Genomic DNA, 14756 nt, shown 5'->3' on the forward strand with positions numbered 1-14756 from the left:
TACCCCAGACTGCCCTGTGATGGGTCCTGAGACTGGCCAGAAATGAGTGGGAAGAACTGCTAATGTGGCTTATGTGTAATGGGGGGGTCATAGGATCTCTCAATGGATTTGAAGAGGTAGCACTTTCTTGTTATAAATGTAAATGTAGTGGTGTTGTCAATAGGAAGCCTTAAGTTTTCTTCCTTTACTCCCAAACTCTGCTCCAGAAAGAGCAATTTGCACCTGTTTTCTTCTTACCATCCCCCAGCCTACTCTTGCCTTGACAGCCTCCGATCATCAAAGGCAAAGAGGCAGATTTCTTCTAGTCCCTCCCCCACTCTTCCTTTTTCTTAATACCCATGAGTCCATTGGTGGAGGGTAGTTCTCACCCTGGGTGATCGTTCTGTAGCTTGCCTCTATTTGTTGGATGAATTCCTCTGGAAGATGGAACATAGCGGGATTCTGGCTGGTCTGATACTGGCTGCTTTTCTTCCCCGAGGTAAGTGAGGCATCTTCAGCTGTGTGGAGGAAAGGACCTGAGAGGATTATTATCACTGGAAGAAGTTCACTGGAAAGTGCATCTCAGTGCTGGCTTTAGTTTACCAGGCAGGGGAAGGTCAGAAGAGCAGAGTTGGACTATAGGAGACAAGCAGTTAACTTGACATACTCCAGGCAAGGCTCACATTGGTCTTAATGGTATCTCCAAAGGCCTGGGAGGAAACATCTGTAGGAAACAGTTTCACATTGCATATGCCTGGGCCAAAGGCCGGTAATGGAAGAAGTTACACCCATTGCATCTTCTAAGGCAAATGGCCTCCTGGAGTAGGATTCTTGGTCATTGGCCATCGTTATGTGGCCACTCGGAGCCACAGCTCAGAATTGAGAAGCAATCTTAGAGAAAAGTTAGCTTTATCTGAGTGGGAAGGACAGACAGCACATATATTGTATTAAAGTCAGCTCTTCTCAGTTTGTTCACTTTTAAAACAGAAAGTTGGGCTGGGTAGATAGCTCAGGGGTAGATCTCTAAGAGCGCAAGAATACTAGCCAAACCACCCTCAAAATAACCCCAGAAAGCTCACATCTCAAGCACTCAGCAGTCCCCAGGAAACAGGGTCAAATGGTCAATCTAAAAGCTGTCCTGGCCACCAGAGATTTCTCTAGAAATAACTCTAAAGAAGACAGGACTATAAGAGGAGAAGGGCTGTGTGCACTTATGTCTTCTCTGGCACGCTCATACCCACTCCTGCTTCAGAGGCTGGAGAGGCAGCCATTTTGGAGCTCTGGAGGACGCCCTTGCATTCATATTGGTGGCTAAGCATGAAGCTCAAAGACATAAAAACTCCATCTTTGCTGCCGCTGGCAGCAGACACGGCAGTGCCCTGTGGCTGTGAGATGTTCTTGGCTGTGTGGGAAGGGTCACTGTGCTCATCTCTGGCTCCTACACGCCCCCCCCCCCAAAGACATGATCTATAGGAGCCTCAGAAACTGATTTGATATGCTTTTTTTGTGGCCCTTTCTCCTTAAGCAAGTTTGGCACTGAGGTAGGCTAGAAAGACAGGAAAAATTATAGGGACACAGAAGGGAAAGGAGCCTTTCTCCGTAGAAACAAGCTGAAGCCTCTCACTGTCTGAGGCTTGAGAATTTCAGCACAATAAACACTTGCTGTGAAAGTTGCCCATGTGCTATTCTTTTCCTATATAGGTATTTGGTGTTAAAATAGCAACAAGAGTGTCTTAGTGCCTGAGTGTGTGCGACCTTGGGGTAGGGCCTCACAAATAAGACTACTTACTTTGTTTACAGTGAATATCTCTTGCCTTCTGGCATCCCCAATTCTAGACTTTTATTCAATCAATTGTAATCCTGTCAGATGCCCATACCAACCACCCTGTGAATTCATTTAGGTTTCTTAGCAACTCTGTGGATAAGAACTTCAAAATCCACCAGAACAGTGTGCACAGCTGTTGTACAGACAATGGTGCGTCTCGCTTCTGGAGTGCCTCTTTCTCTTTACACAATGCTTAAAGTCTATATTGAAATATTCTTATACTAACATAACGTTCGTAAATTACATCAAGATAAACCCCAATTTGCTTCATTAATGGTTCATCCTAAAATTTTCTGTTGTAGGAGAAGATCTGGGTTTTACTTGTGTTAAATTTCCTCAAAGATTAAGGGAACTCCTCAGATTGCTGCTGGTGACAGTGCCTGTCTCTCTGACCCAGTTGCCACTGACAGAGCTACTTTTTTTTGTTTGTTTTTGTTTTTCAAGACAGGGTTTCTCTGTTGCTTTGGAGGCTGTTCTAGAACTAGCTCTTGTAGACCAGGCTGGTCTCGAACTCAGAGAGATCTGCTTGCCTCTGCCTTCCGAGTGCTGGGATTAAAGGTGTGCGCCACCAATGCCCGGTCAGAGCTACTATTTATTTATTTATTTATTTATTTATTTATTATGGGATCTCACTTACTGTGTAGCCCAGGCTGGCCCTTACTGTCTCAGGCCTCCTCCTGCTCAGTTTTCCAAGTGCTGAAGTTACAGATGCAAGTTGCCATGTCAATACATATATTGGCTGTACTGGAGATTGAATCTAGGGCATTGCGAATGCCTCTACATTGAGCTATGTTCCCAGTGAATCTTCTATTTATTTATTTAGTATACAGTATTCTGCCTGCACACCAGAAGAGGGCACCAGATTTCATTATAGATGGTTGTGAGACACCATGTGGTTGCTGGGAATTGAACTCAGGACCACTGGAATAACAGCCAGTGCTCTTAATCTCTGAGCCAGCTCTCCAGCCTCTCAGCGAATCTTCTTATATGGGCTTTGCCCTGGGAAATCTGGATCACTGGGCTGGTAGTTCCTACAGGTCCTCTCTGTCCCAGAGGTCAATGGCCCTGGAAAAGGCTTTCATAGTGAAAATCTCATTACCCTGGCAGATCCCGGAGTGGAGACAACAGAAAGAAGAGGATGAGAAGTTGAAGTGAGATAGTTATTGGCTAGGAAGAGGAATTAGAAGTCTTTAGTATAAAAGGCACAGTCTCCAGGCTAAGAACATCCTTTTGTCTTCCCAGGTCTCTTGGGGAACCCCAGCAGTCTAATTGGTGGTCTGAACTTATTTTCAGAAGGGTTCTTGGATCAACCCAGCTTCGGGGTTTTCTCTTTTGTCCCCAAGTCACATAGGGTCTGTGTCCTAGTTTGAATTCTGTTGTAGTGAAAGGCGTTGGTGGCGCACGCCTTTAATCCCAGCACTTGGGAGGCAGAGGCAGGGGGATCTCTGTGAGTTCGAGGCCAGCCTGGTCTCCAGAGCGAGTGCCAGGGTAGGCTCCAAAGCTACACAGAGAAACCCTGTCTCGAAAAACCAAAAAAAGAAAAAAAAAATAGAAATACTTTGACCAAAAACAACTTAAGGGAGGAAAGGATTTATTTGTCTTAAAAGTACAGGTCAGTCTATCTTTAAGGGGAGTCAGGGCAGAAACTCAAGCAGGAGCTCAAAGTGGAAGCCATGGAAGAATGCTCTTTCTGGCTCCTTTGCTGGCTTGCTTGTACAGCTAGCTTTCCTTCCTTCCTTCCTTCCTTCCTTCCTTCCTTCCTTCCTTCCTTCCTTCCTTCCTCCCTCCCTCCCTCCCTTTTTCCCTCTCTCCCTCGTTTTAGAGCCTGTCCTGGAACTCGATCTGTAGACCAGGCTGGCTTCTAACTCACAGAGATCCACTTGCCTCTGTCTCCAGAGTGCTGGGATTAAAAGCGTGCTCCACCACTGCCCAGCTAGCTAGCTTTCTTATATAGCCCAGACCCACCTGCCCAAGGAATGGTGCCACTTACAGTGGTCTTGACTCCCCTGCATCAGTAAGGGTATCAAGACAATCCCTTATATTAGACATGTCCACAGGGCCAATCTCATGTAGGCGATCCCTCAATTAGAGTCTCTTTTCAGGTGACTTTAGGCTGAGGTAAGCTGACAGTTAAAGATAATTTAGACAATCCCTCTTCTGCTTGGACTATGGCCTCATGTCTTTCATAGCCCTACAGTTCCTGGAGAACTTCCTGAAGTCTTCCTCTGGTCACTTCTGCCCCTTTCTCTAGGAATCATATACCTTACTACCCAAGTGGTCCATAAGTATGCACTACAACAGAATGATGGTCAGCTGCACACCAGAGAGCTGCTCTGACTGTGGTGTTTTCCCTCTTAGGGAGCTTCTTCAAGATAACAGTGACTGAATATGAGGACCAAGTGTTTGTGAGTTGCAATACCAGCATTGTGCATCTAGAGGGAACGGCGGAAGAATGGTTTGCTGAAAATAAAATACTGAAACTGGGAAAAGGCATCCTGGACCCACGAGGCTTGTATGAGTGCACTGGGACAGAAAATCTGGCAAAGGAAGTGTCTACTGTACAAGTATATTACCGAAGTATGTGCTTCCTGGACCCAGTGGGATGAAATCATAGGTCCGCTAGATGTGAGAGCATTCTGGCTAAAAGTAGACTGTGGTGAACTTATTTATTCTCTAAACAAACCAAAGGCACTCATGGTGGCCTGAACCAGATTTGTCAGGGAGAATTTGACTAAGACAGGCAGGAGTCAGGGGCTGCCTTGGAGAGGGGCTTAGTCAACTCCTCAGTTCAAGTCCCATGAAGTTGAAGTTATGTCATGTTTCTCTTCAGCAATTCCTTGGGATGAGGGTGGAGATGGAAGTAGCAAGGTCATCACCATCTCACTGAATGTGGGTCTTGGAATGGGGAACCTAGGGTCTTTCCAGGAGCAGAGATGGTTCCCTGACCTTGAGAACTTTCTTCCTCTTCTCCCCAACAGTGTGCCAGAACTGTGTGGAGCTGGACTCAGCCACCGTGGCTGGCGTCATCATCACTGACCTCATTGCCACTCTGCTCCTGGCTTTAGGAGTCTACTGCTTTGCAGGACATGAGACTGGAAGGCTCTCTGGGGGTTAGTGAAAGGGCTCTCTCTCTCTCTCTCTCTCTCTCTCTCTCTCTCTCTCTCTCTGTGTGTGTGTGTGTGTGTGTGTGTGTGTGTGTGTGTGTGTGTTCACCCATGTGTGTGAGCTTATGAACTGGCTGAAAGAAGGGCTGGAGGTAGGGCTTTATCTAGTCCCTAGGACTCATACCACAGGGTGCTGAAAGAACATGTATGCCCATGATGCTCATGCAGACTTCTGAGGGTGAGGTGTGACTGACTTCAGAGTCCCCCCTGCAGGGTTCACAGGTCCCATTGTCTCCTCTTTCCCAGATCCCAATGACTCTCTTCCCTTTCTTCTAGCTTCTGACATTCAAGCTCTGTTGAAGAATGAGCAGCTGTATCAGGTAAGCCTTGAGGGAGGAGTCAAGAATGGGAGAAGGGAGTGAGGACTAAGAGACCTGAAGGAAGGGTGTGAGATGTGTGGAGAGTCCTGGGAGGCCAGTGGTTCATCCTTGGATGTCTGGAGAAGTCAGGCGTGGGTGCTGAGAAGAGCTCAAATGCTGACTCGGTGTCGTGCTTCTCATCTCAGCCTCTCCGAGATCGTGATGATACCCAATACAGCCGTCTTGGAGGGAACTGGCCCCGGAGCAAATGATCCCGAGACCAGGGCCTCTCAGAACATCATTATCAAGTGTGCCTTCCCTCTGTGCTCAACCAATAAAGGTGTGTTTTTTCAGTCAGCAAGCACCAGTGTTTTACAAGCCATGGGTTGGGAGTTTGTCCTAGCTTGGCTGGGATCTTGCCCACCTGTGGTCTCCCTTCAACACTTCCTTTCCTCAGTCCCATACAGGCAGTACAATGGACAGCTTCCGGTCTATCCTGTCCCACTGGTGTTTCTAACCCTGTGGGTTTCCTGTGGGGAGGGTCAGCCTAGCCACTCTCCTTCAGCTGCATGTTGGTTCCAGTCCCTATCATAACAACTCTTTGGGGTTTTGCTGCCTTACCGCAGCTGAGGGCAGGTTGCTGTGTTTAGAAGCTGAGCCACAAAAGTTTCCATGACATCGTGAATGGGTATGGCAGAGCACCAAAGAGTTTTGGGACTCAGAAGGTGGTGGTGGTGGGAGGCGAGAGAGAGACAGAGAGAGAGAGAGAGAGAGAGAGAGACAGAGAGAGACAGAGAGAGACAGAGAGAGACAGAGGAGAGAGACAGACAGAGACAGAGACAGAGAGAGACAGAGAGCAGACAGAGAGGAGAGAGTCAGAGACAGAGAGAGACAGAGAGAGAGTCAGAGACAGAGAGAGACAGACAGACAGAGAGAGGAGAGAGAGAGACAGAGAGACAGAGAGACAGAGACAGAGACAGAGAAGAGCTGTCAGGCTTATAGAACAAGCACCTTTAACTGCTGAGCCATCTTGCCAGACCTGCAACCCCAGATTAACTAAAAAATAAAGAACATAATGAATCCAAGTTATTTCTGGTGGTGTTTGCCTGTCTTGCACTGTGCAAATGCATTCAGTTTTGGTCCTGAACACACAGCATTTACACTAGGTATTGGTCCACTGTCAGGCTACTCGGCCCCAATAAACATTTCCTGGAATGCCTTGGCTCAGGTTTGAGACTCCCAAATGTTACGAATTGCACTATTCTTATTGGGCATTCAGTTTCCTGTTATTGTAGAAACACAGTGGTTTCAGAGGGAAACAAAGACTTCTAATATTTTCCCACCATCATACCTCCCTCACCATGTAAGTTTCAAATGAGTACATATCAATACTGTGTTTGAGCTGCTAGTTGAGTTGCAAAAAGAGAAGCTAAATGAATTTTGGCTTGAGATCAGGACAGAATTTTCAACAAATGTTTTAAGTGACCCTAAGTATTCTTTGCTATTTTATAGTACATATTTATGTAAAGTGGTGTTCTCAGCATTGACAATAATAAACTTTCTAAAAATTGGAGATTGAGTTTCATGTAGCCCAGGGTAGCCTCAAACATATTAGGTCACTAAGAGTGACCTGCAGTTTTTACTTTTAGAGTGTTGGGATGATAGGCATATATCACACCTGGTTTTTGCAATGGTGTGGATCAAACACGGGACACAATGAATACTCTACCAACTGAACTACATTCCTAGCCCTAAAAAATAAAAATACTGATCAACCCTAAAAACATTGAAGATGCTATATGCAGGCAAGATTTAATCATTTATTCATAAATAAAAAAGCATATTTATTTTCATCTTGAAATAAAGACATCTTTATTTTTAACTAAGTGTGCCTGTGTGTCGGTTTGTGCATGTGAATGCAGTACCAGTAGGGGCCAGAAGAGGGCATCTGATCTCCCAGACTGGAGTTTTGGGTATTTGTGTACTGCTTGAAAAGGGTGCTGGAAGACACACTCAGTTCCTCTATAAGAACAATAAGTGTTCTTAATCATTAACCCATTTCTCCAGACCCCATCTTTCACCTCTAATAAATGGTAACACACATGTATGCCAAAGAATTGTTTTAATTTTTGTGATTAAAACTATATTTGCACATGCCGTGCACACATGTAGAGGTCAGGGAACAACTCTCGGGAGTTGGTTCTTTCCTTCCACCATGTGGTTTCTCAGGGAATCTATCTTTAGACTTGGCAGTATGCTACTTTATAAGCTGAGCCATCCTGCTGGTTCCTAAAACTTGTTTTAAAATGAAAATGCTTATGATTTATTGTTGGTAAATATTTAATCTGTATACCTATTTTATATACCTATTTACCCAGGGTCTTGTAAAAAAAAATTCTTAAGCAAAAAGGGGCCTTGAATAGAAAAAAATGTAAGAAGCCCTGAAATATTCTTTATTATATTACTCAAGGAATGCATCTGTTTAATTTAGGCTGTGAAATTTGTTGACCTTAAAGTTGCCATACTGTTATGGACATGAATATTTGTGCCCCCCATCAGTTTTTTTTTTTTTTTTTTTTTTTTTTTTTGAGACAAGCACTCTTTATATATCCATGGCTGGTTTGGAACTTGCCCATGGCCTAGGCTGGCCTTAAACTTGCAACAATCCTCCTGCCTCTCCCTCTCAAGTACTGAGATTACTGGAGTGCACTGCCACTCCCAGCATTGCCTCCCCCAATTCAGGTGTTGATGGTATTAGCAGATGGAGCCTTTGAACGGGGGTCAGCTGCTGGGGACAGAACCCTCCAAAATGGCTTTGGCAAGAGGCTTCTGAGTGAGGTCTTGCCTCTTCTGCCATGCAGCCCCAGCTCTTCCGAGTGCCTTGTACTACGAAGGCAGTAACTATTTCCAGCTCTGGGAGCCACAAAGCTTCCTCCATATCCTTCCAAGTAACTCCCGTGCTCTGTGTGTGTTACTCAGTCTTCAGCTGAAGATGGGAGGGGCTCCTCTTCACATCTCTAGACCCCGATGCTCTCCTAAAACACTACAAGCCTTGCCCTCTGTCTCTGCCTGCTTGCTTCGCAGAGCTCTCTGGACTCTGCCTTGATTCTCCCTCCCTGTGCCAAGGCACCGAAGCTCTTTCTCAGGGTTCACTTTGTTTCCTATCTCAGGGGACACTGTCTGTTGTTGTTGCCTATTGTCTAACTTCGTACACATGACAGTCTTAAGCCGTCTGCCTCATGTTTTCATGCCCCAGACAGGAGGGCAAATTCAATTCTTGTTACTCACTCTCTTCTTGTCTTTCCTTTGGTCCACATTCCTCCTTCCCACTGTGTCCCTGCACGAGGCACCTACAGTAATTCTCTGGTCCTCCTGTAAGGTAAGGTGCTTTCTTCCTGTCCGGCAAGTCCCACTTACAGCCTGATATCCCTGTGACCTGACCTGACCTTCCCTGAAGAAGGTGTTATCTACGCTGAAGATTGTACAGACTGATTCTCGCTCTGTGATTGTGGAGGGTTGGAATGCTGCGGAACTGGAATCCCGTTATCGCGGCCATCAACATCCCAGTAGCTTCCTCCAACCTCAATGCTAAGAATGTCTTGTCTGTCTGGTCTTTGCGGAAGTTTTGTTGCATACATGGGAGTTGAGACGGAAATGGGTCAGGCTCAATTGAGTGTGTGAATGATGGTGGCCACTGCATGTTTTGTTTCTGACTTGTCTCCTTTGAGTGTGTGAGCTTTCTGTCTTCTGTGTTTATTGGTTTTGTTTTTAGTGTTCCTAACATCACCAGCCACTGGCCTCCACTGCTGCTGCTTGCCATGGCTGCTTCGATGACCAGGGCTCAGAATTCCTTATCTCTGAGCCTTCTGGTCACTGGATTCAGTTTATCAGGGATTAAAAAGTCTTTTGATGTGATATGGATAATATTAAAGTTGTTTTTATGTTGTTCTACTATATTGAAAAGTTGGATCTGGAATTGGGTAATGGTTTTCCCGTCTCTAGACTCAAGTATGCTTATTTAAAAGTTTCCTTTCTGTCCTAAGTCAGGCAAGACACCTCATTCTATGACAGAGAAAAGAGAGCAAAGCAAATCAGCCAAAAAAAATTAGACTGTTGGTTTCATTTAACTGCTTAAAGTTTTTCTAAGATATGAACCTTATCTTAAGATTTTTAAGACTATTGCCAGGCAGAGGTGGCACATGCCTTTAATTCCAGCACCTGGGAAGCAGAGGCAGGCAGATTTGAATTTTAGGTCAGCCTACAAAGCCAGATCCAGGACAGCCAGCTGCCTTAGTTAAAGTTTCTACTGCCGTGAAGAGACACCATGACCACAGCAATACTTATAATAATGGAAAACATTTAATTAGGGTGGCTTACAGTTCAGAGGTTCAGTACATTATCATCATGGTGGGACATGGTGGCATGCAGGCAGACATGGTGCTGGAGAAGGAGCTGAGAGTCCTACCTCTTGCAGGTAATAGAAAGTGGTCTAGGACACTAGGCACGGCTTGAGCATATTTGAGACATCAAAGCCTGCCTCCACAGTGACATACTTCCTCCAGCACACCTACTCCAACAAGGTCATAACTCCAAATAGGGCCACTCCCTTTGGGGGCCATTTTCCTTCGAACCACCACAACAGAGAAACCCTGAGTTGAAAAACCAAACCAAAACAAACAACCAACCAACCAACCAACCAACCAACCAATCAACCAACCAACCAAACAAAAAACCCCAAACCTCATAATAAAAAGCATTGATAGTTAAAAATCTATACATGGGGGCCTGGAGAGATAGCTCAGAGATTAAGAGCACTGACTGCTCTTCCAGAGGTCCTGAGTTCAATTCTCAGCAACCACATGGTGGCTCACAACCATCTGTAATGAGAGCTGGTGCCCTCTTCTGGTGTGCAAGCATGCATGCAGATACCTGTATACATAATAAATAAAATCTCAAAAAATCTATACATAGGTAATCTTTTTTTGGGGGGGGGGTTGGTTTTGTTTTTTTGAGACAGGATTGCACTGTGTGGCCTTGGCTGTCCTGGAACTCACTATGTAGACCAGGCTGGCCATGAATTCACAGAAATCTGTGGCCTTTGCCTTTCAAGTGCTGGTATTCTTAAAGGAACCATGTTGCACAGTGCCATCTTGGGCTATAAGCAACATGTGGCTTGCTGCCATTTTAGCCACTGTCCCCCATTGGGACAGAGCAGCCACATTGCTGGCAGTCATCTTTGCTAGGATTGGAGAGGGTGGTTGACATGTGACTTCACTACTATCTTGATTAAAGGTGACCACATGGTATAAACTAACTGAGGAGGCAACAACAGGTCTCCAAAATATTTTGGATTAGGGTGGAGTTTTGCATGATAATTCTTGTCCTGAAAACAAAGTCATAAAAACAAGATTCATGAAAGATATGATTTAAAAAACAAGACTTGTTTAATAAGGTATTAAAGCTGCATCTCCGTGTGTTCATACAGTACCTTGTGCTGGCAGTCAAGCTTTGTAATGTATGAGTCACCCAGGTGGTATTGGTTTTAAAGTCATGAAGGGGTGTTGGAGAGAAGCTGAGGTCTGGCACTGTGTGACAGGGCTGGAATTCCTAAGGAGAGCCCAGGAGAGGCTATCGGTGAAAATGCAACCCAGTTGCAATGGGGAACCCACCAGTTTTGGAGATGCCTGTGTCATGTGATGGCCTCTAGAAGCAACAGCCAAAATGAAATGGAGCTAGCCTGAACCTATAAGGCATGTTATATGTGCTTTCAAGGACAGAGACAGAGAGGTGACCAGAGAAAGCCCCTTGGGGTAGCCCAGAGCATGTGAGTGAATCCCAGATGTTAAGCATTGAGTTGTTTGCACTGTTGGAGCTCGGTTTTACTTTGTATGGACTGTGGTTGTGCCCTATTTCTTCCCTCTTGAAGTAAAGAAGGTACTTAAATTATTTTTTTTATGTTATAGGAGCCTGCAGTTGAGAGATTTTGAACTTCAAAAAATTTTTTAGAGTTTTACAAAAAATTTAAATAAAAAACTGGATATTTACTTTAAATATTTAAATTTATCAGACTATGGGACATTTTAAGTTTGTGAAATATTATATTATGAGGTACTTATTAATATGTAATCTTAAAAGTAAATAAAAGGCTAAAGAGTTAGGGCTAAAGAGTTTGTGGGCACTCAGCAGTAAACATCAGAAACTGGGGTATTCCCATCTTATGATGCAGCCAGACAGACCTAGGAAGTCTGGCAAAGAGCCCACAGAGTGTCTCTCCTTATCTAAAGTCTTTTCATGCTGGCTTAAGAAAGTGTGTCTGGCCTCCTTGTCTTTGCTAATTGGTTAAGCTTTAGAATCTTTGATAAACTGAATCATACAAGAAACTGTGATATTCTGAAATGGTGCACCATGAAACAACCAGGAAACTGAAGTTGCCAGTCTCCCTATAGACTATATTTATGATTTAAAGTTTTACTTGATACTAAAAGAGTTTCAATTCAAAAATTATTTTTTAAGGCTAAATCCGACAGAGGTAAAAATGCAAATCTAATCTTACAAAAGTTATTAACTTATTGTAAACTATTTAAGATGTTTAAGGCATGAAAGTTAATATTTAGTCATGTTAAAAATGATCAAATTCGAGGGGAGGGAGAGGGGAATTACATGTGAAACAAGCCTGTTCCCTAACTTGAATTAATAATAATAATAATAATAATAATAATAATAATAATAAAAAGAGAGAAAAAAATGATCAAATTCCTTAGTGTGTTCAGAACTATACTTGTAGTTATGCTAAGTACTAATGTAATTAGTTACATTAGCATCCTAAAGCAAACAACTAAAAGCAAATAAAGTTTTTTTTAATTAGGTATATTTAATGATCCTCACATTTTTCAGAGATCTGTTGAATATGGCTTCTAAAATGTTTAATGGGAAGAGCTTCCTGTGGTAGACAGAAGTGCCAGGTCCTAGTGGCATCTCTAAGATCTCCAAGGAAGACAGATGGGCACAGACCTGGATTGTGGTGATGCTAACCACTGGAAAAAACTGCCCCAATGACTCTGTGGATAGTGTTGGATGGACTGCCATACTCTGCCTAAGTCAAGGTAGGCTAATTTCCCCAAGTTCCTTGTCCACAGAAAAATCCATAGCTTTTGCTATGACTTGAGGGCATTCGTCTACTCCAGCTGTTTTACAGACACCTGTTAGCTGTTTTTCTTCAATGTGGATTTTAGTAGATTACAAACAGGGTAAACTTCTGTCCCTAGTCTATATCTGTCCCAGCAGATTTCCACTCGGCTGAGCTGACAGACACCATCCAGAATCAGCTGTGAACCACAAGTTACTCCAAATGGCTGTGAACTCTGGACTTGCTGAAAGCTGATGTAGACCAGTCCAGCCCATGTGATTGCTCCCTGTCTCTTCAGCTGGGTCAGTGAACCAGATGCTTCTGATGGTGAATGTCCCATTACCTGAATCCCCACCCAGCCTTTGACTAGCATTCCAGACGTCCTGGGCCCTGACAATGATGTCCTAATCAGCAGGAAGAGTGTCACCCCTTATCCTCTATAAAGGGCTGGAGTCAAAAGAAAACTCCCTGGCATAGGGACAAATGACTACCTATAGTGCCTAATGGCATACCAGGAAAGGTACCTGATAAAACCAAATAGACCCAGATCTATCAACAGAAAGATTAATTAGCTGAAATAGTTCCACAATATGATAGGGCACTCGACCTGCTGTATGTAAAATAAGGTTATTGTATGTCTTCAAGAAAAAATTTTTTGCCAGGTGTTGGTGGCACACGCCTTTAATCCCAGCACTTGGGAGACAGAGGCAGGTGGATCTCTGTGAGTTCAAGGCCAGCCTGAGCTTCAGAGCAAGTGCCAGGATAGGCTCTAAAGCTACAAAGAGAAACCTTGTCTCGAAAATCCAAAAAGAAAGAAAGAAAAAAATTGTTTCTACACAAACCATTTGGGAATCATTAGAGGTAATCTGGCTGTATTAAAAGAAAATTGCAGAAAAAAATGACTCAAGATGAGTTAAATGACTAGTTCCCATTCTCAGTTTTGGGCTTCTCCTAGATAGTAAGTCTGATGTTAGCCATTGCAGAAGAGGTTCTGCTAATTGCTAATAACCTTGCATCATTAATGCCTTAACGAGTGTGGTGGTTTGAAAGAAAATGGCCCCCAAAGGCAGTGGCACTATTTGGAGGTGTGACCTTGTTGGAGGAAGTGTGTCAATGTGGGTCTGGGCTTTGAGGTCTCCTTTGCTCAAGCTATGCTCAGTGTGGAATACAGTTCACTTCCTGTTGCCTGTGGGTCAAGATGCAGAACCCTCAGGTCCTTCTCCAGCACCATGTCTGCCTGCATGCCACCATGATTCCCATCATGATGATAATGTACTAAACTTCTGAAACTGCAAACAAGCCCTCATTAAATGTCTTCTTTAATAAGAGTTACCATGGTCATGGTGTCTCTTTGTAGTAAAGAAACCCTAACTAAGACAACTAGATACATAAATGCCCATCTGGATGCCATTAAGCTGATGGTTAAAAATTCTAATATGAACAGGTACCTACCACAGAGTCAAGGATTTGACTCAGGATACAGCTCAAGCAGGGAATGTGAGAGCTAACGTTATATTTTTAAGTTTAAATTGCTATGCTTAAGATATCTATAAAACAAAAAACGCCTCTAATCTGTAAGTCCCACTTGCCCAATTTTCAGATAACTTCCTGGAATGCTGGGGGATGTTGTTCACCTAAGATAACTAGCCCTGTGTTTTTGCTTCTGTAAACAAGCTTGATTGCCCAACTGCACAGGCTAAGCTTGATCACATGTAAGTGGGAGGTACACGGGCAGGAAGTGTGTCAGGATGTATGCTTGCCCTTGATTAGGTGAAGGTGGGAAGTCTGTATCCTTGTGGGTTTTGCCTTTATAAGCCCTTGACTAATGTAATGTGGGGCTGTATAATCCCAGGTATAGACCTGGCCAGTATCCATGGACCTGGTTAGTATTTAGTAAAACTTGCTTCAAATTTGTCTCAATTTTATGGTAGTGATCTTTTCTCACCCAGTAGGAATAACAGTGAGTGGACAATTTATGTGAGCTGGGTTTCTCCTTTTACCACCTATGTTCTGGGGATCAAATTCAGGTCTTCAGGCTTGGTGGCAAGCACCTTTACCTGCTGAGCTATCTTACAAGCTCTAAAATAAACTGTTGTTCTATTTAGAGCAAAAGCTATGACATACTCTCTTCCTTGACACAGAATCTGCCTCCATCCCAGGTAGAAGAAGGACTCTGGATTTCAGCTCCATCTCCATCTCCTCCATCTTTCCAGAGACAAATAGGAAGAGAAATAGCATCACTTATGGTCACAGTCATGTTGAGTGTGTGTCAGGGTGCTGGAGTTAGAATTAGGGCACATTAGTGCACACTTTTTTGTTTTTCAAGACAGAGTTTCTCTGTGTAGCTCCAGCTGTCCTGGAAC

The 14756-nt window shown here is 43.9% G+C and overlaps 1 protein-coding gene across 2 annotated transcripts; it reads left to right on the forward strand.

The window, feature by feature from the left end:
• Positions 1–423: 423 nt before the first annotated feature.
• Cd3d (CD3d molecule) lies at positions 424–5598 on the forward strand. Of its 2 annotated transcripts, XM_027412311.2 has the most exons (5): positions 424–478; positions 4163–4381; positions 4783–4914; positions 5245–5288; positions 5474–5598. In XM_027412311.2, the coding sequence occupies exons 1-5, from the start codon at positions 424–426 to the stop codon at positions 5537–5539; spliced, it is 516 nt and encodes a 171-aa protein (XP_027268112.1). In that variant the 3' UTR covers positions 5540–5598. The 2 variants fall into 2 exon arrangements, with proteins under 2 accessions (XP_027268112.1, XP_035299652.1); XM_035443761.1 differs by lacking the exon at positions 4783–4914.
• Positions 5599–14756: the final 9158 nt, after the last annotated feature.

This window comes from Cricetulus griseus, chromosome 4 (assembly GCF_003668045.3).
Source record: "Cricetulus griseus strain 17A/GY chromosome 4, alternate assembly CriGri-PICRH-1.0, whole genome shotgun sequence".
Lineage (NCBI taxonomy): Eukaryota > Metazoa > Chordata > Mammalia > Rodentia > Cricetidae > Cricetulus > Cricetulus griseus.

What these genes read in the sequence shown, in the direction of transcription:
- Cd3d (XM_027412311.2), top strand. Translation starts at nt 424, where the DNA reads ATGGAACATAGCGGGATTCTGGCTGGTCTGATACTGGCTGCTTTTCTT. An exon ending in GACTGGAAGGCTCTCTGGGG is followed by an intron (nt 4,915 to 5,244) that starts GTTAGTGAAAGG and finishes CCTTTCTTCTAG; the next exon opens with CTTCTGACATTCAAGCTCTG. An exon ending in AGAATGAGCAGCTGTATCAG is followed by an intron (nt 5,289 to 5,473) that starts GTAAGCCTTGAG and finishes TTCTCATCTCAG; the next exon opens with CCTCTCCGAGATCGTGATGA.